This window comes from Parus major, chromosome 1 (assembly GCF_001522545.3).
Source record: "Parus major isolate Abel chromosome 1, Parus_major1.1, whole genome shotgun sequence".
In the NCBI taxonomy this organism is placed as follows: Eukaryota; Metazoa; Chordata; class Aves; order Passeriformes; family Paridae; genus Parus; species Parus major.
In genome coordinates this window covers 85312407-85337486 of record NC_031768.1, presented here as the reverse complement: position 1 = coordinate 85337486, position 25080 = coordinate 85312407, and the positions used below count along the sequence as shown (strand labels likewise).

The 25080-nt window shown below is 42.6% G+C and overlaps 1 protein-coding gene and 1 long non-coding RNA gene across 7 annotated transcripts in view; one reads left to right on the top strand and one right to left on the bottom strand.

Annotated features, from left to right (window-relative positions):
- The window catches only part of LOC107200685 (alpha-2-macroglobulin-like), a 30833-nt gene extending 12399 nt beyond the window's left edge, over window positions 1-18434 (bottom strand). The window contains exons 1-17 of one of the 3 annotated variants that reach the window (XM_015619503.2): window positions 18174-18434; window positions 13955-14138; window positions 13107-13263; window positions 12524-12576; window positions 11819-11839; window positions 9333-9501; window positions 7436-7520; window positions 6618-6741; window positions 5776-5890; window positions 5541-5650; window positions 4980-5141; window positions 4501-4728; window positions 3142-3205; window positions 1767-1909; window positions 1269-1418; window positions 892-1062; window positions 70-169 (exon numbers count right to left, since the gene is read on the bottom strand). In XM_015619503.2, coding sequence (XP_015474989.2) covers window positions 70-169; window positions 892-1062; window positions 1269-1418; window positions 1767-1909; window positions 3142-3205; window positions 4501-4728; window positions 4980-5141; window positions 5541-5650; window positions 5776-5890; window positions 6618-6741; window positions 7436-7520; window positions 9333-9501; window positions 11819-11839; window positions 12524-12576; window positions 13107-13263; window positions 13955-14138; window positions 18174-18415 — 2278 coding nt within the window. In that variant the 5' untranslated portion in view covers window positions 18416-18434. The remainder of the gene's footprint in view (window positions 1-69; window positions 170-891; window positions 1063-1268; window positions 1419-1766; window positions 1910-3141; window positions 3206-4500; window positions 4729-4979; window positions 5142-5540; window positions 5651-5775; window positions 5891-6617; window positions 6742-7435; window positions 7521-9332; window positions 9502-11818; window positions 11840-12523; window positions 12577-13106; window positions 13264-13954; window positions 14139-18173) is intronic. The other 2 variants (XM_033516627.1, XM_033516628.1) reach the window with 2 other exon arrangements.
- LOC107200731 overlaps window positions 17548-25080 on the top strand; it is a 44682-nt gene continuing 37149 nt past the window's right edge. For all 4 annotated transcript variants that reach the window (XR_004498679.1, XR_004498675.1, XR_004498678.1 and 1 more), the window contains exons 1-2: window positions 17548-17817; window positions 19020-19975. This is a non-coding gene — a long non-coding RNA (uncharacterized LOC107200731). The remainder of the gene's footprint in view (window positions 17818-19019; window positions 19976-25080) is intronic.

Below are 25080 nucleotides of genomic sequence, written 5' to 3'. Positions count from 1 at the left end.
AAGAGGGAAGGAAAGAAGCAGGGTGGTAAATTTTAGCAGGTTGTGTGAGAGGTAAAACCAAGAAGGTACTAGAACCACTGTAACTCCTTTCCATCATGTGTTCTGGATAATGCTCGCAGAGTTCAGGCTTATGGATCTTGCTGCTAGTGAAGACTTTTAAGCCCAATTCCTAGTAAACAAAGAGAAAGAAGAACAAAAAAATATGCAAAGAAATGGTTTGAAAATAAACTTTATTTAGTATGTCAAGAATGGATGTACCTAAGTCTGGTATTTATCAGAATAATAAAGGATCGTTTGTAAATTCCAGATAGGCTGGTCTGACATGGGTGTGGAGTTTCTATCATGTTATTTTCATACTAAAGCTAAATCCTGGCATGATTAGATGGAAAGGTAAGGCCACAGACCTACCTTGGGGACAGCTGCCTGGGTGAAAATGGCATATGTGAAATGCACTGGAGTGAGGGTACCCAAAAAACTTTGTTCAAGACAGTTTGGATGGGTATGCTTGGATTTGTGGGTTATCAAATTAATTGATACTTTAATAAATATCTATTTAACTGGAGGAAGGAAACATGGATAGATGAGGAGTTTCTAATATTATGGCACTAGAGGTAATTTCTCAGGACTGTTTCCTTACCAAAGCCCATTTGCAGGTGTCTTTGCTATGAGGAGACCTTTCAAAGTTTTAATGGTTTAGGCAAGCAGTTACTATTTATGGGCTAAGCAGATGTGGGAACTGGGCCTGGTTATTTTCTTGCATACAAACATAAGCAAGTTTACAGCAAATGAGCTTATTTTTTTATTAAGAAGCCCTTCAGGGCAGGTAAGAAGAAGAGAGGAGACTGAATTTGAAAAGGGTAAAAAAGAGAAACATGAAAGGCTGATGCTTACTTTGAGAATTTCATAGGCATCTCCTTCACCATCAGAAGAAATGGGTATGTAGAGAAATCCATTTAATGACAGATTGTCAAGTGATACACATGGATTTACATTGTCTTCCTCCAAGTAGTAGTCTCTGAAGCTATAACCCTGGCTTTCCTTCAGTGGGAGAAGCTGATACACCTGTGGAAATGCAAATAACAGGGAACAATGCAGCAGGTCACAACTTACAGGGACAGACACAACCTAACACTCCATTGGTAAATGCCAGCTTCTAAAAGTGTAAGGAGTGCAACTGTAAACATACATAGCCCCGTGTCTGTAGTGGTGCTAGTGGGTACTTGCTTGGCTCCTGTACTTGCTCATCACCAAAAGTAGCCAAGACTTACAGAGCTGGGAGAAAGCTCATTTTCAGGCTTCATAAGGAGAACACTCTTGTCCACTGCACGCAGGGCACACAGGGATCTTGGAGAGGTGTGGAGTTGCAGACGTGTATTGGAAGCAGGAAGACCTTCCTTGGGTGCAAAACTCAATCTCACCTGCAAATCCAAAAGGAAGTTCAAGCAACCACTTTTCCAGACATTGTTACATTATTATTCTGGTACTTCTAGCCTTGCGAACTGATTTCTGCCAGTGTCTAATGTATATTCACCTTTTATCAATGTAATTAATAAGGATGAGTGATTTTCTTTTTCTTTCTGTCTTGCCCCACTTTTCATTTTCACAGCTTTATAGTTTATTCTGGTCACCAGTTCTCAGTCAACATCTGGTCAGAACATTTCATGTGAATTCATTTCATTGTGAATCCTGCTTTCATTCCAGAAATCTAAACTGAACTGCTGTCCACAAGACAAGCATGGGTTGCATAAACCATGTCTTATACTCACTTTATTGGGGAGGCACATTTCAACCTGGAAATCTTCTGAACTGGCGATGACTTCCCCACTGGGTGAAGTGGTGTACACAAGCATCTGCGCCACGGGAGCAATCGCTGCCTCGACAGAGAAGCTCAGCTGAAATGCCCCAGAAGCTAACAGAGAGAACAGAAGGCTGTTCAATCAGCAAGAGGTTCCAGTATATGCATTTGCCTTCCCCAGAAAAAAAAAAAGAGTAAAGTTCACTCATGCTGAACATTTTAAGTTCTCAGGGGCTGGAAAACTGACATAAAATGACAAAAATTACTCAAATTTATGGCTGCTGCTGAAGACACCTGCAATCAAAAACTTATTGTGAATTGACAAAAGACAGGAGTTTGGAGGGCCTCAACTTGGCTTCTAGATTCTCCCCAGTTAACATGTGGCATAATTTCTTGATGCTCACAACCCTTTATTCCCTCAAGCTCCAAGATCTTAAAAAAAATTGTTGATGCAAAAAATAGTAACATGACTATTACAAAGGGTGACAGCAGTCAAGGTTCAGAGTGGCTGAACGAATAACTTGGCAAGGATGCTGCAAAGACAGCAGGAACACCAAACTATTACTCCAAACACAGAAGAAAATGCCCCTCTGTGCTGGAAAACTCTATCTGGGCCTGAGCTTTATTTCACAATCTAGACAAGGTATCAGCCCTGGTGGGAATTTAGTCACTGCTACCAGTGGGGATACAGAACTTTGTACAGCACACAAGGTCTTTTACTGCCATAATCTGTTTATATCCACTGCAGTGCAGCTCCTTCTCACAGACTTACAAAATATCTCCCTCTTCTCATTGTCAAAAGACATTTAAACTTACATTACAGCCTGTCTCTGTTACTGAAACGTGTAATCCTTGGACATTTCTATGAATAAATTTAAGTGTGTTGATTAGAATATAGGTATGCATGTGTTTGCATGCTTACAGGGCAGGAACAATACAAAAAAAACAAGAAAAATTAGGGAAAGTGAGAGAGACAAAGAAATGGAGGTACACTCTTCCTGCTTGTTGTACATGGGAGTCTGACAACACTGGTAAGCATACAAATCAGAATGGGCTAGAGTGGGCATCAGACAATGCTGGTTTTAGGAAACGTGCAAAACATTATGCTTATTTTTGACTGAATTTTCTAACATTTTCTCATTTAAAAAATAGCACCTGTTGGAACTCAGAGAAAACAAAACTAACCAAAGCCACTTCATCTAAAAAGGCTTAATTTTGAAAATTCAAACATTACGTGTAAAGTTTGAATGAAATGTTAAATTTAGTGTTTGAATTGAAGTCATTTATCTACATCCCCCTGCCCCAAATTACCATCAGAAATGTTAAAAAGGCATAGATCTGCTCACCATCTCCAGGATTCACAGTCAGCTCATGGGTGTCAGCTAATACGATTTGTCCCTTGGCCATCACCTGTGTAACAGAGAAATCTTCCTGGAATTGTTGTTACCAGTGTTGAAAGGCAGGAGATATTCACTGGGTTAATTGTAAGAGTGTGAGCAACACCAAGAAGTTGCTAAGTAAGTGCCAGGCTGGAATTTACTGGGTCTTTGGAGACAGAAATATTTGCCTCTAGGAAGACCACACTGATCATACTTTGCTTTTGTACATATTACATATATAGATCAGGTTCAAATGCATTTTGCCTCTAACCACACATAACTTTGGGAGTCATCTGCACATTTCTAACAATCTGGAACAGACTAGAGGTCAAAAAGTCTCCTCATTCCTCTCTCAGTTGCATTGTGAAACAATATGAAGAAAAATTTCACCAGGATTAGTTTTATAACTGCACAAAATTGAGACAGAAGACCACAGGCAAAGAATAAGAGCTTGAACAAGGTACCTGAAGTCAGGAAGTAAGCAATAGCCTAGATGCTTCCTTTAATTCCCTCATTTCTAGAAAAAGATTCCTTTTACACAGTCAAAAATGCTTTCTATTCAGTTACTTTTGATATGGAATATTTATTCCATAACTTCATATTTGAATTTCAAATGTGGGATCCACATCTGTAAAAATGGATGTTCTCTCACTGTTTGTTTACCTGCTGTATGCACATACTTAAAATCAATTTTCCCATGCATCTGGGATAAACAGGTATCTTGTCCTTCCATTAATTGTTAGCAGTCTTGAAAATAAGCACATAAGCACACCTCTAGAACAGGTTTCTTTTTTGGATATCAGCCTAAGTCCCCTGATGTTCTGTTCAGTGCACCAGAACTGAAGTGTCTCTTCTACTGATATTTTTATTGCTCTCCAAAGCTACTCTCCTCTTCTCTGCTAGTGTCATTAAATGGGATAAATGGGAAAAAGAAATTTAGGGAGAAAGACATTCTGTTTGGATATTCATGTGATTCTTCCTGTTCTCCTGAGAGAGACTGACATGTCATTGTTTGGTCACAGTTCAATTAGTCTCTCTCCTATGATCCCTAAAATGAACAAATTTGAAGTTTTTAACACCAGCATGTTACAGTCCATTCTCATTACTGTGGGCTCCCAAAATTCTGCACGTAGAAGACGGAGAAAAGAGAAACATTAAGGGAAGTGTATTTAGATTGCACTGTTGCAGGCCACGCTTTCTATCTCAAATGCTCTCCATCATTACTGGGCATCTAGCAGTGCTCTGGTTGCTCATCATGGAACACAGCTAGGGGTGACACACTACTTCATGTGGCCATAGATCAACGTAACCCCAAATATGTCTTACCAAATAATAAATGACAATTTTCTTCTGCTCGCCTATGGCCTCTGGTGTGAAGATATAGTGCACCTGGACGTCTGCTGAGGAGCCACAACTTAATGTCTCAGGCTTTGGCTCAATTTTGAGGAAGCTCTTACTGAGAGAGTAAGAGCGAGTTACTCTGCGCGTGGTATGCTCATAGGATGGTGTCATCCAGTCACTGTCATAACAGTTCAGTTCAGGTTTATGATCTGCCTGAGAAAGAAGAATAAAAGGTTCATAGCCAAACAAGATCAGGTATAAAGTCACGTAAAAGTCCACAGAAAAAACTCTGTATTTCACATTCTTAGGAGATTGTGGATAACATGCAGAGAAGACACAGAGAAGTGAGGTGACCCACCAAGAAACTTGCCTTATTTCCAATTGGCAAAAAAGACTGATAACCCACGGATAGACATTTCCCCTGTTGAGAAAGTCAGAGGCTCACCCCTGTCTCTGCCACTCACTCGAATTTCCAGGGAGAGTTCCGTGAAGCTGATAGTGTCTATGGAAAACCAGGATTGTCCCTGCTCATCTGTAGTGTAATTCCCTTTGTATTTGTTTCCACCCACAGTAATCGTGATGGTTTCATTGGCAAGTGGAGCATCAGTGCCATCGACCAGCTTCACCTAACAAAGCAATAACAAACTTCAGGTTTTAGACTAGCAACAAAAAACAATTCCCAAGTAATACATCCTCTCCCCTCTTTTCCTCCTTGCCAGGCAGGATATTTCTTGATTGAGAAGAATATGGAAATTTGTGAGGCATGCCTGGAGTTGCCTGAGGGAACAACTGAGAAAATTCTCAGCAAAACAACCTGGTCAGCCCATGGAAATTATCTATTAGGATCCTAATCTCCTCAGTAGTTTTGACTCCCCCAGCCAGCTTCCTTTGGGACCTCTACCATGTATCACCTGCCTCCTGAACCACGCAACCTGCACACCCCACTACTGAATCCCCACTGATGGGATTGTGTACTTGTGTGTTTGCTGTGCCATTCATTGCCCATGGTCTCAGAAGTTCCCTACCATCCCAAAGAGTGGGATCCCTGGTTTGTACACATAGTCCAACAGGTCAAAGTGGATTCTGCTCATGGTGGACGTGATACCACAGGAGCCAGTTCCAGTCATCTCTATTCCTGAGACAGAGCACAGTAAAGAGGGATTATTAATGAATTTCTAGTCATGTTACTCCACTTTCCTCCTGTTTGCCAGTTCCTCCTGTCAGCCTGCCATCACTTTGCCTTCTTCATATCCTACATACCTGTGCCATCTTCTGTGATTTTGCCTTGTACCTCAATGCTCATCTCATATCCCTTGCGTAGGAGCTGAAACACCTTGGTCCTCACCACACCAGAAACACATCCACGAGCATCTGCCTAAGCAAGGGATTGGAGAGAAAATTGAAATTCTGTGAAGACAGTTTGTGCCTTGAGGAATGAGAATAGATACCCCAAACTCAACATGCTTAGCTTCTGTTCATGAAATTCTAGAATTTCTTCAAGGGTTGTCTCCAAGACCAGAACTTGTGTTCAGCCCGATTCCTAGTGTTTCATACACACATTTTCTGTGTTCTGTTAGGTTTCTGACACACAGTTTTCCAAGGACCACATTGGTTTCCTTGTCAATTCCCTCCTGCCCTAGTTCTGTTTTTCTTTGTTTCTTCCATTGTCTCCTCTCTTTATCATGTTGCTCTTTCTCCTGTATTTATCCCATATACAATACCACCTCATCTTTGTTCCTTGTTCTCTATACAGCCTTCCTGTTTTCTCCTCATCTTTGCTCCTTGCTTGCCTCAGTCCCTCTCACAGCTAGAAAATTCCTTCAAAGTTTCTTTCCTCAGTTTGTGGATCAATACCAAAGGCCTCATGTCTGGCAGCTGGAGCTTTGTCACTAGTTACAATGGGGTCAGGTTTTCATCATCAGTCCTGTTTCCAGTTTAATGGTCCCTTTGTTAATAATGCCTTCCTCTGGCATTCTCAGCTTTTCCCTGGAGAGAATGCTATCTCTGATGCCCTACTATCTCCCAACACATTTGATCTCTCTTGAGACCACATTGCCTGTTAACCTTCAGAAAAACCAATACATTTTGATCCTGGGACTCACCTGTCTAGTGAATTCTTCACACACAGATTCTACTTCTTTTCCATAACAACTTGAAGCAGACTGGGAAAATTTCCGGCATACCTGGACATTCACCAGACCAGGAACAGGCTTCCCATAGGTGTACCTAATCACAGTGTGTTAAACAATGTATCAGATAAAGAGACAATCAGTCACACTCAGACACATCTCCTTAAAGACCTCTGTGGATGATTTCCTAATACTTCTTAAAGGCTGACTAATTTGACATTTTAATGATTTCCATCTTTTCCATAGTGAGATTCTTCCATCATCCATGGAAGATACATTCATCCTGCTCTAGGTGGGACGCCTCTGCAGAGAAAGGTTGACTTCAGAAAATTATTTCAGCCAGGAGCATTCCTGTATTACGAACTGCTCAGGGTGCAATGAAGAAAGGGAAAGGCAATCAGGTACTCAGAAGGAGTGATTTGTGAGTTAAAAATGAGAACACTGGGTTTGCATCAGCAATTTAAATAATGTCTTATCTGACATCTTGGAGTATTTGAGGGTTCAGTATTGGCAGAGAAGCTCTGAAGAAATGTAAAGACAGGAAATGTGAGATAAACTGAGAAGAGAAGGATGCAGATTTGTCGAACATAATCTTTTAAGGAATACAGGGAAGACCCTTCACTTTGAATGTTCAGGCCAAGCAGCAGTTTCAGGACTGACAGAATGAAATAAGTGTTCACTATATGCCTGGGAAACATTTAAAAACCCTCCCCGAGCACTTCTCTTGGTCCACAGCAGAAAGGCAGAGTGAAGGATAAGCAAGAGAGATTTACTGGAGCTCTGTGACTCACAGACCACAGACAGACACTGGAAGCTCGTTGTCCTTAATAGTGATCATCTTTGGGACCTTCACCAGGACCTCGAACCTGGGCAGCACTAGACGGAAGAGAGAAAGTTGGGTATGAGAAGAGTGAATGAGAGCTGTGCACTACACAGAAACTCAAGCACAGAGCCAGGATCATCTTCATATGAACCTCTCTGTGGTCTTCAGTATTGCTCTCTACCCCTTCCATAGGTTTTCTCAGCTTTCACCACTGTTTGGGCTCAAAGGTAATTAAGGAAGTTTGTAGTCCTTACCTTCCCTTATTTTCAGCACAAGCTTATGTGGCACCAGACAGCTGAGCAGATCCTTCACCTGTGTTTATTCAGAAGGACACGCTGGTCCTGTGTGTTGTGTTCACAATGCATAATTTGCAGGTGGGACTTGGAGCTGCACATTCACCACCTTTGTAATTTACCACATTGAAATGCCTCAGATCATTGATTCTCTTGGCTGTTCTGGAGATCCAGAGTTACTCCTGGACTCACTAGAATGTGCCATGGGATATCATCCTGCATACCCAGAGAGTGCAAGTGATCTAGCCACAGACCCTCAGACCAATATTTTCAAGTGGAAGAGGCAGCACTAAAGCCCAGTATAAAGGGGCACAAGCAAAATACATATTTTGCTCCTGAGTATTGAGTTACATCCCTCTTCCCATATTGCATCCTGCAGCCCTATGCCTTCAACTCCTCATGCCCAGGGCTGGACTGAAGCATGTAATGTCCTCCTTCTAGGTGGTGCAGCTGAGGGTTTTTCACAGTGCAAGGAAATAACAGCAGAGTGGGTGCACATCCAGGAAATGGAAAATAACCCTGGGTTACACAGTTTAGACATGAATTTGCCTCTAAGATGGGAGGCAAGGCTCAATGTTTCAACCCCAAGGCACGTTTCCTCAAAAGACTGTAAGAGAAATAGCAATAGGAGAGATTCATAGGAAAAGGACTGAAAAACAAAAAGAAAAGAAAAATCAGTTTAGTAGGAGGCTAACAAAGGCACATACATCTTTGATTTTGTGGGGCATTCAGAGTGGTGTTTGTGGGAGGAGGAACAGGCCATCTGTCACCATGGCAGGTTGAAGCCTATAACCTTGTTTGTGGTCAAATTATCCACCATGACCAATAAGTCATCTCCCATGGACTTCAATGGCAAGCTATGGTCAGCATATTCCAGAAACAGCAGGTCCTGATCAATATTTGGTCTTCATGTAGAGTCAGTGGAGAGCCTGGCAGTGTGAAGCACTGGGCAATCAGCCTTTTCAAATGTGTGCTATGGTCAGAATACACATCTATGATCACCCAGAAGTTTTGTTAGAGAACTGGGGGTTAAAAGTCTCCCTGCAGCAGCATATTTCTCCTTACTCAGTCTCTCCTAGCAGCCTGTTTTCATGGATTGTTCTTCAATCACAAGTTTTCTACCAAACATGTTTTCTAAGCTTTCACAGAAACAAGAGCAAAAATAGAGAGGATTATGAATGAAGAAAGAGACCCTATGCAGATGATGAGAGAAGAAAAATAGAGTCACCAAAATACTGCCATCTCTTCTTTCATATTTAGTGCTACTTGCAGCAAGCTGCTGAATTGGAATCAATTAAGGCAAAGTCAGCTGAAATTGGTGCCACAAGCCATGCTCAGAAATTCTGGTGTGTCCTGTGCTCCCAAGTGCACTATGAGCAAATACAAGCTCAGGCAGGTTGTAGAGATGCCATAAAATCAGCAACCACTTCTGATACTTAGCACTTTCTGGCTCAGCCCCTATGAAGCTCATTGCCTGTTATATTCAGTCTCTTCCTTCTCCATGTTTTTCCCAGAAAATTCCAAATAGAGTGGTCACAGTAAAAGGCATTACTGTCAAATTCCTCTCCTTACCAAATTCCTCCACACTGAAGGAGTGCTCCACATGGGATGAGAAGCTCTTCTGCACGACTATTTTGTAGGAGCCTTGGATGGGATCCGAGGTGAGGGGGAAGGAGAGCTGTGTAAATCCTGTTTCTAGTTCCACCCCTTGCCACTGGTACACGCGGTTCCTCTGGGGATCCTGCAGGTGAGGGTAACAGTGTCACAAGACAGAACAGGAGAGTGCCAGGGACAGAGCAGTGCAGTGCCCAGTCTATGCACATCCCAGATGGCAAATACCTTTCTGTAATTATTCAACAATCTGTGAGGTTCTGAAAATCCTTACCTGTCAATTCTGCATAACTTGCATGGAAGAAAGCTTTTTAAACACTTCTTACACTCAGGGGTGTTGTCCCCCCATCAGCTCTACCTGTAAAGGATGGGGCCAGGAAGCTAGGCAAGACAGACTGGCAGGATAACAGAAGGGAGCAGAATTGATATCAGAAATAAGTGAAACACATGGAGAAAAGAGGGAAGTTTCAGCTTCCTTGACTGGCCATACAGCATGCAAAAGTTTTGGTTTCTCCCTGCCTGGAATGAAGACTGCTGAGGTACCAGTACACAATCTGCTGAAGAATCAGACACCTGACTTACCTATGGGACTGAGAAATGTACATGTTTAAAGAGTCCTAAGCTAGAGGTCAGGTGTGTTAGATTAGGTATGAAGATTAGGTATGGTGACAGGAAGAGAGGAAAGTATACTTCCACATACAGGCATCCAGCTGAAGTTCCTCCCTTGTGTCTTCATGTCCCTAATGTTGGAGCTGAAGTCTCACCACTACTACATTTGTGTATTGCTCATTACTGACTATCAATTATTGATCCCCTCAGCCCCAAATTTCCCGTAGAAGTCACTGAAAGAGCACAGTGGTCCTGCATAGTTTAATGTAGCCTTTTCAGGCTCCTCAGCAGGATGGTTAATGTTTATAGTCTTTCATTTTCTGTCTGCTCTTTGCATTGTACCTTGGCAGTGACAAAAGTTTATTTACTCTAGATAGGTGTGTGACTCAAGGTATGTGACTATGTGCACTTACTGCACTGAGATATTACCTCAGGGCTTAGGGGAAATGGAGATGTGAATGACATCTCCCAGTTGGAGAACATCAGTCAGGGGGAAAAAGAGGGGGCCATGCTCCTGAGAAGCCACCTGCAAGGGTGGCACAGTCAGTAAAATGCATCTCATGGCTCTGACCAAATCCTCTTCATCATCACATTTCAACCCTGCTGAAAACTTATTGTGAGGGACACCACTGGGCTTCCTCGGAAGAGGAATTTAAGAAAATGTCTGCATAAATCTCTACATTTCAAGCTGGGCTTGTGAACTTGTTGCCATTCCTGTGATGTATCTATAGGAAAGGCCTGAAAACCAGTTTGTTTTCTTCCTCAGGAAGGTGTTCTATTATTTAAAATTACATAAACAATAGGTCATAGGATAATAGTTCAGAAGTAGCAGACTCATATGATCTTCTGCCTTTGTGCTTCACTAAGATAAATTAGTGACATATAGGGTGTGGATTGATGGAAATTTATTTCCTTACAAGTGCTGACTCTAAGGCTGTCACCTTTCTTCACTCCTGCCACTCTTTCCTTTGGTCCAGTCCAAGTTGCATGCAGTCATGTGGTAAACTGCACTGACAGATCTGATCTGGCTGAAGAAATTACTCTAGAGTAAACTGGTGAGTTTTCTGCCATGGGAGCTTCCCACTCTACAAGAGTGCCTTGTAGACAGCTGTGAAATCCAAACAAAGGGCAGTACTGGACTGAGAAGGGGTATTGAGGAAGGGAGAGGAGGAAGGACAAAGCTTACATAAGCTGGCTTAAACAGCACAGACAAACACCATGCTTTACAGACTAGAGCTGAAAACACAGATGTCCTTCCTAGGGATTTAAAATTGAAGGCTTTCATGGTATTGACACATCCTCACATAGGTTATGAAATTATTCAGCTTGCTAGGCAAAAGTGAGTGCTTGAATCATTCAAACATCTTCCTTTCTAACTTTTGCCTGCCACTGAAGTTCAACCTTTTAAAAAATCAGCAGACAAAAAGAATGTGCTTGGGAAGACAGGGAATGTCTACTTACCTAATTTTGTTTCTTTGGTTTTGATGGCTTATTTAACACTGGTCTCTAATTTGAACCACACTTGGCAGACAGAAACTCTCAGTTCTGACTGGGAAGAGCAATAAGCCATTTCGATGACCTCTAGCCAAGTGTAGTTCTGTTCACAGCATGGCTTGTAATGATCAATTAGCTTTCTCTTACAGCTCATTCTGTGATCAAAGAACCATTGTTGGAAGTTATTTTGATGCCTGACTATTCAGCCTTCCTTTAACCAAAGGGAAAAGGTCACATGCCTGTGATCTTTCCCTTGCCCCTCAGCCTGAAAACACCACTGCTGGGGACTGGTACCTCTGTGCCTGCACCTTCTTCTGCACATAATGTTGTAGTTATCCACTCACCTGAACGTAGACAAAGGGAAACTGTGGGGAAAGAGCAGAAGAAAATCAGTGTTAGAAATATTAATCACACAGAAGCAATTTCCAGATTTGGACTGAAGGGCAGAAGAACAAACTTCTAAGAAGTCCTTTGGTTTTGTTTCCCTTTCTGTACTTCCTCCTTTTCCTTGGTTCTTGATGGCTAAGGGAATCTTTTCTATAATATTTTAGGGCCCTGACCTTTTGTCTTACCACAGTATGAAGATGTGACGAAGCACAAGTTTTCAAATAACTTGTCTGCATGAGGAACTGATTGTCAAATAAAATAAAAGGTGGGCTTGCACCTCTCACCAGATCCATAAAACCAAGTTCTTGTCAAGTGTGGGATTGCACCCACTGCCAGAAACAGCTGCACACCTGTCACTACCAATGGAAACTTGTCCCACACATTTTTTTCAGTAATTACATCCCTGCCCACATGCTTAACCACATACACTGAGCTGAAAATCTGCTTTTAAACATCTATATGCTTCTGAAAAAGGGGATTTTTTTTTCAGCCAATAGAGATGGGTGGAGTGTGTCCTAGGATAGAATACGGAGCAGGTAAAGCATGGTGTGAGAGAGTATCATATGTTTTAAAGGCTGTCTTCAGTGCTTCTGGGTGATGACAACAATGGTGTTAATTAAGGATTAAATCTCCTGGCTAACAAGAAGGAATTAAGGCTCTACCTTCTCATTCAGTGGGTAGAAGTCTTTGTCCAGAGAGACGATCCGAAACTGAACTGAAGAGTGCAACAGAAAAAAATGGAAATTCCACTGTTAAATTTGTAGCCACCACCAGGAAATGATAATGTTTCAATAATTTATAACTCGGATCAACAGGCTCTGAATTGAGATTTCTAAGTAAAAGAAACAATTACTTCAGGCTCTTTCTCTTGCAGGTAGTGAGGGGCAGATAAATTTAGATAGATAATCAGGTCTTGGCTGAATTGAATTATCTCTTGGGAGTGCCTGTCCTGCTTTGTTGATTCTGGTGCAACCAAGAGAGACTATGCCTTGCAGCCTCTGCTTGAATAGAATGAATCAGAGCCTGTGCCTACATCTGGCTGAGATGCTGTGCCTGGAGAATGAAGACTAGGAATGATGGAAGTGCCATGAACTAGAGCTCAGCTGACACAAATAAGATTTTCTGAGCACCTTAGATCCCCCCATAAAGAAATCTGAGACCTTTAATAAAAGTACGGCACTTCTGGAGAATGGACCCCTTAAGATTTTATGCTGTCAGAGTCAACACCAGCCCAGTTCCTGGTACCTGTCTGTCCAGGCTTGTAGATAGGTTTGTCTGTCTGGATGAAGACCAGGCTTTCAGAATTCTTGATCAGCACTGACTTGCGGCTCTTGAACTGCAGTGTGTCCCCTGTCACAGTCACAGTGAGAAACGCCACCGATGTGCTATTGGATTTTGGAAGCTAAGGAGAATGAAGAGGATAACTGCTTTACTGATTCACCCCATTGCACTGAGTGTTGAAGGCAGAAGTACTAGCTGGGTCAGAAAGTTCCCTCAAGGGACAAAAAAGGCTCAGTGTAGGGAGCAAGAAAAAAACATGATTGCCTTCCTTCATTTATATACTTTTCTTAGAGAAATATTGAACCTGATTTTATTTTAATCCATCACATGATTTATCAAAAAGAAAATTAACCCAGATTCATTAACTAGGGTATGGAACCTGTTATGTTACTCGCCAACCACCCTTCTGCAGTAAAAAATTGTGCATAAGCTACAGAAGCAGCCATATGACTTCATGGACCTCACTGTCTTCAACAATTCCCCAGCTTCTACAGTTTTCACGCTATTTTCATCTCAGCCTTACACATATCAAACAAATGTGGGGCACATTTTGTCAGTCAAAGTTCCAGAAGACTTCTCTAAGACATGCACACAGAGAACTACCACGTGGGACATAGAATTTGATAATGGGGGAAAATCAGTCCTCATAAGACTACCACTGTTAGTTATCCACATTGAGTTAATCCTTTTGTTTGACTTATCTTAGGGGTCTCTGATTGCAGCGTGTCTTATTTCTCGTTTCTGGACTGCTTGTATCTACTATGCCACATCAATGAACACAAGAGATCATCCCACAGGGATGAGATACTCACAGAGAAAGGGATGCAGGTGAACACATCTTTCTCTGACACCACATCATCAATCAAGCTCCTGTTCTCCCCTAGGTACTCGAGTGTGGCACTCAGTGTCACAGACTCGTTCAGGTGAGTCAGCTGGACACAGACTTTCTCTTGAGACTCCGTGTGTATCAGAAAGGGCACCAGCACCAGGTACTGCCTGTGAAGAGAGGAAAGCAAGAAAGATCAGAAATGTGAAACAGTTTTAAGGCAACCGTATTAAGTGAAAGAAAATTAACAAATCTGCATGCCTAATCCATTGTCATCCTTGCGAATTGCAGTGCATATAACATGAGCATTCATTTTATTTTGGGTTTATACATATTAAATGGTCTAACTAATTAGCCTAAAAGCAGGAAAATGCTTGCAGTAGAAGGAACAATTTCTATGCTAATAGAGAGTGCTTTACAAAGGATGTTTTGTTTGGCTTCACAGCAGGGGAGTAAGGATGGTTTGAAAGGTTTCAGGCTGTTAATTGAATTTTGTATATCCCACAATCTCCTTTTGAGACTCAGTGGCATTAGCTAAAAACAGCTGAGGAAAGAAACCCACCCACTTGTCTGGCTGCTCCAATCTTTGCCTATGCAGGTTTCCAAATCCTTCACATGCTGAGCAAAGATGTGAGTGCTTGCAGTTTGGGACCTTATTAAGACAAGCACACAAAGGATTTCAGAGTGTAGTGTTTTATTGCAACTCAAGTGTACTTGCATCTTCAAAGAACTTTTGACAAAGGTCCCTCACAAAGGACCCTTAAACTAAGCTGCCACTCAATAAAAGGGATCATTTTACTAATAAATCAAATTATTAATTCTGTCCTGCATTAATTTGTTGAAAGATAGGACAGAAAGGGTAGGAACCAGTGAAAACCTCCAGAGTTTGTGCTGAGACTCCTGTTCTTCAGTACAAACCTAAATGATCTCGGAAGTAGTTTTTTTCATAATTGTGCAGGATAAGAAAATTCTAAAAAATTGACTTACACATTTATGGAAAAGATTTTTTGTATGATAGAACTGAGTAGCAAAAATGGCAATTAATTGTTCATAAAGGGAAAATAATAATTGAGCTCCTACCACTCAGACTTGAGCACTGTTGGTCACTCTTGGAAAATTCTCAGTCAGTAATCAGTAACAAACAGACTGTCGGGAAGTATATTCAGAAAGGAATAGAGGACAAATACAGCTGCATCCATCCAGAGCTACATTTTTACCTGGGCTCTGAGCTTTCTGGGGAGTCCTAAAGCTATTGTGGAGGCAGTGGGATCCAGGCAGTACCTGCACTTCCTTCACCATGGGGCAGCACTGTGATGAAATGTCCTGATGATGAGAAATGATGAAAAACTCCTCTCAGAGGAGCCTGCTCTGAGCTCTGCTCAGCCAGTGCTGCTGCAGAAGCTGTGAAAAGAGGGAACTCCAGCCTCCCAGAGAGTGAATTACAGCTTGTGACTCTCTACTTTCTCCAGTGTTTCCTTTCTTCCACAACCTTCTTACCACGGCCTCAGCTCATGCCGCTTCCCCTAATGCCATTCCCCCTGTCAGTGGCACTGGCAATGTGACAATAACATCCAGTCTACAGAAAGGACAGCATGACCTAGTTTGTGGGGAATTTGGCCTCATTTCTCTTCCTGTTCACTGTTCTGCTGAAATTTTGGCCAACTTGCAGAACTTCCCCTTAGGCTGGCTTCCCTGCCTTTGAAACAAAGATATAAACCATGCTGTTTATAGACCTCGCTTTAGGTGTTTTGGGATGTGTTGTTGAGAAGAGACAGATGAATTAATTACTATGAGCATTTTAAGTAACTTTGGTCACAAAATCCATGACATTCCAGGACAAAAAGCATCTGGGCTGACAAAAGAGACCTCAGCATGCAATGAGCTGCTCTGACAAGAGAGGCGGTGACTCTGACAGAGGCATGCATCAAGGAGGAATAGGAGACCATAGAGATGGTGGCTGAGGTAAAAATGGTGAATTTGTTTATATGGAAAAGGTAATACTGTAGCTTAAGGTGGAATAATGTCTATCTGTTTATTGACTCTCAGCTGCTTACTAGAACAAGCACCCAGCCAAAGAAAGCAGTGAATTTCATCAGCCCAAATCCATAGCTGCCAATTCAAGTTTCATTATGACCTCATACTTATGACCAAATGCAGAGTATTTCCAAATATGAACACTGCATTGTAAAACAGCTTACATGCACAACCAGAGTAGGACAATACCTTTGGCTGCATTCTTCCAAAGTCATAGAAGTTTTGATTACAAAGGACCTCTGGATGTCCCAAGCCCACCTTCCCTGCTGCAAAAGGACTTTTGCAAAGGACACTATAGTTTCTACCATCTCACTGGGTTACCTCTTCCAGTGCTGCACTGACTTGATGAATGTGTTTTTTTTTCTAATACATAATCTTAGCCTTAATTGTGTCTCCTGTCCAGCTGGCCACCTCTGAAACAGAAATAGCAGCAGCAATTTCTGCCCAAAGAAATGATACTCCTACTTGCATAGGGCACAATAAGCAAGTCTTGGTTGGAAGTTTAATTTTTGTCTTCAGTTCAAGGGTTGCTTCCTTTCTGTGTTATATACAGCATCTGATCTATCCTGCACGTGCAACAAAACCACTACCATCAGCTACCTAGAAGTTCACTGCTCAGAACTGCCTCCCTACTGGGCTCCTGTCTTCCTTCTGTGGGCCCAGTAACACCCTTCTCTCTCCCACCTCTCATCCTTTCTTTGTTCTTCCCTCCCAGAATGGGGATCAGGTAAGGGACAAAAGGTACCCAACAAGAAAGATGGAGAGAGACTATTGCCAAGGGATAGGACAAGGGGGAATGGATACAAACTAAAAGAGAATAGGTTTAGATTAGATATTAGGGAGAAAATGTCTTCACTGTGAGGCTGGTGAGGCACGGGCACAGGTTGCCCAGACAAGCTGTGGCTACCCCATCATGAAGTGTTTAAAGCCAGGTTGAATGGAGCTCTGGTCTAGAGAAAGGGATCCCTGTTCATGGCAGGGGGTTTGGAACTGGATGATCTTTAAGGTCCCTTCCAGACCAGGCCATTCTGTGGTTCTATGATTCTATGTTGCCCGTAGTTCTGAGCAGTATGGTTTCATTCCCTTTCCCCCTGATGTTGGGCAAGGATGAATTAAGATTAAGTAATCTTCTTTACTTAGTAACATCAGATTACTGTAGGGAGACCAGGGAGCTCTGCCTGACCCCAAAGCAGACTTGGTTGGCTGATCTACCCCAGAAGCACACCAACAGGGCAGATGGATGAGGGACTGATGGTACCGTGTGAGTCCAAGGTCCTTCAGGCTGACCCAGTTACAACTTTACCTCTGCCCACACAGTAAGGGCCAGCAGCAGTGCTGCACCTCCTGCCATCACTATGCATAAAATCTCTGCAGCCAGCATTACATTCTCACCGTGCTGCTGAGAACTGCGCCTCTGTCAGCACAGCAGGAAGAACAGCAGACAAGGTCTGAAGAGGGAGACTGCTCCCACCCAGACAAGAGGTTTTAGGGCCACACACTCTGGTGGGCAAGGCTGGGGTGGGCATGCCGGTCTCCAGCCCGCCGTGCCATGCCCGCTGCCCAGAGCCATGGGCACAGCTCGAGGTGCAGCTGCTGGGCTGCACAGCCCCAGTGTGGATGTCCCGGGAGGGCGCTGGCACCAGTCTCCCCGCTGCAGGAAGAGAATCTAGGTCACAGATCCTCTCTGAGAACAAGTACATCTGATGCTGCCAAGGGAAACAAACTGGCAGGAGAAAGGGGAATAGACTGGCTTGAAAGCAACAGGAGAATGGAGAGAAGTAACTCAGTGATTGAAACAAGGATACTCTGGGAAAGGTAAGCACCTGGATTCTAGCATCATGCCTGCAAAATCCCAGGCCCTGAGAGGTTTCTAGGTAGAAACATATTTAGGCAAATATGTTGTGAGGAGCCAGGTCTGCACTATCAGGCAGCTGCAGGGCAGGACTGAGGGCACTTGGGCAGAAACTGGGGAGAGGGTGGAAGGAGGCCACTGGCAGAGATAGTGGTGGAGAGGGGGCCCAGGGCTGGACAGCCAGGGGATTACAGGATGGCAGTGGGGAGCACTGTCAGAGCTGTGCAAAAAACTCAGGGCTTGGTTATTAGTGGGAAGAAAACTGAAGGAAAAAGGCAGCACTTAGACCTCCCTCCCCCCCTCCGCCTGTGTAGCTTACGGTTCTGTGTTGAGAGGAGTATTTCCAGGAAGGAAGACGAGAAGAAGGAGGAAGATGTTTGGTTTGCTGGGCAGCTTGTCCTTCCCCATGGTGCAGAGCAAGTCGTGGTGAGCCAAGCAGTGCTGCTGTTTTCCTGCACCTTGTAATTCTCCTCCACTCTGTGCTCTGTCAGCCTCTTTATAGCTGCTCTCTGCAAACAGCCCAGGGGCTGGAGGAGATAAGGGCTGGGGGCCAGGGCCCATCCGGAAACAGGGAGAGGCAGCAAGGAGGAGCTGGAACAGAGGGACAGTATTTGGCCAGGGACTCTGCAAGTGGGGGAAGGGTATTTATTTGGATAATGCTTATATTAGAAATCTTTGAATGATTCATGCCCTGCTTTCCTTAACCCATCAGATATCCACAGTGTTGGGGATATGAAATGTGTTCGGCACATGGTAATATTCCCTGTGGGCAGCATCCAATCACAGCAATCTGATTTAAGTTTCCACAATATTTCCTTCATGGTTCCTCTTCATCAGCACTTTAAAATATATTATTTTGACTTGGAATGATTGACACAAAAGATTAAATTAATAAGTTAATAGAGCCCATCATGAATATTGATAAATTTCAGTCAAAACATGCCTTATTCTTCAAAGTTTCATCTGAGCTATACAGTCCTCACTTTTTTGCCTGGCAAAGATGACACAAAAATTTGATGTGTCCTACCCCTCCAAGTCTATGACCACTGTAGAAAACACATTTGCACTTGAAAATAAAGTAGGATATTGAGCTGTGTAATTTTAGTCACCTTAATCCAGTTCTGTTATAGTTTCCTCTGATTTCTTTTCAGTTTCTGTTCTTTAGCTTTGTAGGTGACTGCTAATTGTCCAAAAATGGAGTGGCTGGCTGGTGATTGCAACTGCAGGAAGAAAAGGTGTCTGTGGTTGGGTGTAAATACTCTCAGTACTATCACAACAGTGATATGTGGGGGAATCCTTGTCTTCTTCAGGATCTTAAGCAATTTTGGAACCCTTGTTACCAAAAGGAAATAATCCCAAGAAAGACACTTGTTTCTCTAATATGATCCTGTTTAATCTCGTCAAGGACAGTAGCACAACATTCAACTCTCAAAGCCAAAGCCAAGCAATAAATTGAACTTTAACCTTTGGCTTTGAAGAACAGGCATGTGTGGAAAGAAAAAGCTGATGAAACATTTCTTGAAGACACTGATACCATGCCTGTGGTGGTCCATGCACTTTCACCTGAGAACTCCTGTTGGAAACCAGCAGCTCTAGTAAAGGAATGTCTCTCCTTAGTGCTTACATCAGCTTGTTATGGTGACAGGTTAGAAAAAGTCTGCTGCAAAATCCAAGACTTATATAAAAGAACTCCAGTTAAAAAAAAGCATTAGCTATTCAGCTAAAGGCAGAAAAAAATACTACAGAAGAAAAAAAAATCAGTATTGTTATTTTAAAGGAAATACAGATGATGATATTAGTTTTCCCAGTCTATGCATATAAAGCAAAAAAACCCCAAAGTAATTTATTTTGTATAAAAAAAAAAAAAAAAGTATGACTGGGAAAGGTCTTTGGATAAATCTGTAGGAATAACAGCAACATCCAAAGATGAAAAAAGGGGTTTGTCTTTGTATAGGAGACAAAATACTTCACAGACCACAGTGAAGGGAAGGTCATCTATCAAAAAACGTCAGCCAATTTGAACATTTTACAAGTTGCAACAAGCAGGGACAGGAAGATACACAGTGAAACGAAATACCATAAAACAGCTTCATCAGCTAAACTTCAAATGAAACTGAAAATGTGAGTATGAATAAAGATCATTCACTTTAGCTGCTTGTTGAATAATTTAACTTGAGAGAAGGACCAGGCAGCAGATGAACTGCCTTTCCCAGACGTGGACAGCTGGGTTGTCAAATATAACTCATATTTCTGTGCTGTCATATGAACAAATGAGTAAATTCAGGCATGACAAAACCATCAATGAATTATTTTCATTTTAATGCACTTTGTAGATTAAATTGTGAACCAGATTGGTAACTGAATTTTATAAATGATCCTGTGACCATATTTTGCCTGATGTGAGGAGGCCATCTGTAGGGTAAACCCTATAAAAAGCAGGAGCTTTCTGTCTCTCTCAGCTAGATTATAACAAACATCCACTCTATGTATAAACTTGGTCTTGCCTTGGAAGAAATTGATACAGTGTGTTGCAAAAAAGGTTATAAACAAGATTGTTTACCCTCAGGCATGAGAAATCTTCAGTGTGTCTGTTTGATACTTACAGTACACAGCACACGCAGAGGAGGATAAATTGTTGAAATTGCCTTATAAAATCCATCTAAGGTAACTAGTGAACTATATCTAATAATTTTAAAATGTGTAAACAGGAAACTGCTTGCATGTTAGGAGATATTTTTGGATATTACAGAGAATTGAAGATAAACCCCGATGTAGTAACAAATGACAAGCTATTCTAATTTATACTTTTGTACTAGAATTTTCCCCAGGAGGTAGAAAAAGCCAAAACATTTACAAATGTGTCTCAGAACAGCACTCAGGACAATCAACTATGCTCTTTTTGACTCATATGACTCTTCAGATAAAAGTTTACCATGTAAAAAGATATATTAAATGTATATAGACTTTCTGTTTAGCTTTGGCTGTTAAATTATTGTCTGGGCTACCTCTCCTCAGGTACAGGCATCTCATGAAGGTTCTTCTGCTGGCCCTGAGGTTATGTTCAAGTCAGGTTGAACAGTGTTGGAGCCAGGCTTTCTTCAGAGGTGAGCAGTGGCACAAGCGAGGGCAATGGGCCAAGCTTCGTACAGAGAAACGATGAGGAAAGGAAGGAAAAAAAATGTTTCTCCCAAGGGCTATGTAACAGCAGAACAGGCACCCACAGGGGCCATGAGACATCCATCCCCAGAGACCAGCCACTCTTCATGGCACAAGGCCATGAGCAGAAGTGCCAGTGGAGAAAAACACCCATAGTGTCCAGGCATTCTAGAGACGTCTGCCATTTAGATTTAAAGTTCACTTAGCTATAAAACAGTAAAACTCCAAATCACAGCCTCCCTCTGGAAGGCTGCTCGAGGAGGGCAGCAGGAGGCTGTGCCAGTGCCTCCTCCCTGTGGCACAGCCCGTGCTGCACCACCTGGAGTAACACCCACCTGCTCCTCGGAGCCTCCCAGAGCCTTCTCTCTGAGCCAAGGGGGCCGAGGGGAAGGGCTTTGTGCTCAGCTCGATTCCTGACTCCCTGGGTAACAATGCACGGCCATCAGGCTCTCTCTGTGCTACAGCTTGGCCAGATGTTTGGTACACATGTCATCAGCCTTTTCCCAGTGCAGAGAATCAGCTGGTGTGCTTGTCTGGGTTTTGAGATGGAGGATGCTACAGGAAAGCCAAACAAGAAAGTCCTAGTGGAGGATGAGGCAAGGAAATCAGATACTGTCATATTTAATTCTTTCCCCTGCACCTCTGCTTTGCTATGTTTCAACTTATTAGGCAGGGCAGAGCTGAAATTTCAGGTCAGGGGAAGGTGTATGAGCCTTGACACTGTAACACAGCTGGAGAACAAATCCATTTATCGGGAACCTTTTTAACACAGTGTCCTGCTACAGAGCCTGTCCTGAGGACAGGACAAGACCTCTCCTAAGCAGCCATGGGCTCTGAAGAGAGAGCCAGCTGTGCATCCCACAGTCAATGCACAGGACTTCCCAGATGTGCTTTACCTTGGCACAGACCCTGGGGACACACCTTGCCTTGACAGCAAGGACAGCAAGGGGAACCAGTGGGACCTAGAGCTTATCACGGATGGAGAAGTGAAGTAGAAAACCTCTGGCACAGTTATGCAATTGCTTCCAGTAATAACCCAGCCTTAACCTCCCTATGGGTAGTGAGCCAAAGGGTAGGAGGCTGAAAAAATGTGTGAGGTTAGCACTTTAGTACTTTAGCAGAGTCCTGTCAATAGCCAGTGGTGATTTTTATTCCCTTTACCTCTGCCTGCCTTGTTATCTACCCTCTCTTCTCTCTCAAACAGGCCTTTTTAAATCTCCAGGTTATATTTACAGTGTGACAACATGGAGTCCCGAAGCCCTGCTGAAATCATCTTCTTAAGGGAGATCCTGGTTTGCCCAGCAGGAACAGTGATGCGGCAGAAAGGATCTCTGTGTGCTGGGCTGCAAGAGTATCAGAAAGGGGAAGAGTGAGATGCTCCCCTGAAGGAGTCTGTTAGGTCTTACATTCAGTGTAATGCCTTGCTTTTAGGGTTTTCTTGATTCTCAAGAGGTGACCTTGTACAAGGTCAAGCAGAAAGGAACTTTTTCTTGCTGCGAACTACAGAATTAGCTCACACTATGTTGCTTTTTCACATGAAAAGTTCTCGAGGAAAGTTATCATTGTTGCTTTGAATAATCAAAAATTGAAGTGTTTGAGGGATGTTCCTCAGGAAGTCCTTCTCTGACACTCAAAGTTTCACAGCCAATGGTGCCAGAGATGCGACCACACTTCTGTGTCACCTGACTGATGAATCAGAAGGTGGGGGTAAATTCAGTACAGACAAAGCCCTACCTCCCTGATTGTCCACCAGGTACAAATGAACTCAACAAAGAAATCATCAAAGAACAACATGACAGTGCAATTTGACATCGTCGTTTGTTGGCTGAAGGATCTTCTGACACATTTCTGGTCTTCTCTGATCATTGAAGTGGTTGGCCATTACTTACACTTCATATTTGACACAGGTGCTAAGACCTGAATATCAAAATCATACAGGTGGGGTCTTGCTGTGCTGTTATTAATAGTTTGGCACTATTACCTGTGACACTGCAGGGATCACAGAGGATTTGAGTGAAAAGATGCAGCAACCAAACTCCCTGGACCAAGGACTCCTTTGTCTGACCCTAGCTAAGCATTTGAGGGACCTAAGCAAGAGAATGCTTCTACACTAGAGCTCATTTTTCTGGAGAGACCCCTTTTTTTTCCTCTAGATTTTGCATCCTGCTGCCTGCACTGTGGATGAGACTAATCTTCTACTGGAAAAAAGTTGATGTTTAGTTTTCAAAGCAGGTATGGTCATTGTAAGTCCTCTTCTTAACTAGGGCATAACATCAGCCTCTTGCAGGTCCTGGAGTGTGGACTCCACATGAGCAGCAAATCAATTCCCAGAGTACAAATAAATTCTACAAATAATTGTTTAACACAAAAGGGAAGTAATCTTGCCAGAGCATTTTAGTCAAAGACATTATGATGTGATTACACTTTGTTAACTCTTTTTTTATTAATAAGAATTGCATTTCAGAACAGCTTTTAATGTACTTCCATGCATGGGCCCATAGCAGATCCAAAAGCTTCAGAGCAGGTACAAGGTCACTGGCAGACACCCACAGTGAAGCTGGGAGTTTCCCATTTATTGTAGTGTTGCTGACTCAGTTCAGTGTCCTACACAACAATTTCAGCTTTTTTAAACTGAGATGTGCAATACCAAGCACAGTAAGCCAGTGCTGAGTTGGCAGCAGTAAGGTACCTCATTGCAGCTCTTGGGCCAGTGAGCCTGATTTTATCACATTGGACAACACAGTTTGCTTAGTCTGTAAGACTTAAAAATTACAGTAATTCTACCTTCTGAGGCCTGGAACACTCCCCAGATCCCTGGCACCTCAGGATTATGAGATGACAGAGGAAGAAATGACATTCAGTCTAATGGGTGTCCCAGGCTTGTTCAGTCCACAATTAATATACTTGCTTCAGTGTCAGGTGTGTGTGGACCTGATTTTTTGAGCCTGTAAAGGTTTGCAGCGTGTCAGTGAAAAATTCTCTTCCCAAGGGAAAGTTTCTTGAGAAAGTTTCTCTCTCAAGGACTATTTTTGTAAATAATTAATGGTTCTCAAAACAATACTGTACAGCTGTGTTGAGTGTGTTTTCTCTTGTTCCACCAATGGGACTAGAGAGGTGTCGTTCCCTTTACCAATCATGTCAAACCTGTATCGGAACACCTTATAAAAGGGGCTGAAAGGTCCTGAAATAAAGCCCTTCTGATGATCCTCTTTCTGCTGTGGAACTGAACTCATGCTCCTTATTTCGTGTCCAACAGCGACAGGTGTGTGGCATAAAACCTAGAGCTGAAACACAACACCAAAGTTCTAGACATCTTGGAGGTGTTGGAATGTGTTTTAAGAATACTGCTGTTCCCTGTGGGAGTGGAAGGTGGAAGCCAGGGAGACATGATCTAGATGTAAAAATCTGGAGGGAGAGTGTGAGCATGGGATATTTATTAGATCTGACTGCAAACACCAATTATCTGTTTGAGTCGAAGGATAAAATGGGTAACAAACATTACATTTCAGCATGCAAAGGAGGAGATTGCAGTGGGAAATGAGCATTTCATGTTTTATTAGTTAGGTTTGGCCTAGCAGGAAGATAAGGTTTCAAAAGTATGATAAAAATGCACTTTTTTTTTTTTATTTTTTTTTTTTTTACCAGGACCTTGTTTCTTCCCAGGAAATTATGTTTGGCAGAACAGAATAACATATTTGGCCAGACCTGAGGGGGGATTTTTATGAGTTCCATGTGAGATGCTGAAGCCTTAACTTAATTGGTCTTACATTCCTAAGGAAGATATACACCCTGTATCCACATCCACTCAGTCTGCTCCGCTTTTCAACCTGGTTACTGTAACTATTGATTTATCTTGCTTTAGTCCAGCCCAATGCTCATGTAAATCAAGTCAGTTGCTACAATCTGGGCTGTGTCAGGAATACAAAATTCACAGACTTTCTTGCTTTCCTCCTTTTCCTCCTACTGCCAGTGATGTTTTAATTCTGCATGGAGATCAGAAATGTACCCAAAGCTATTTCATGTCCCACAGATTTCTCATCTGTGGAACTTTAGAAAATGTTTTTTTATAA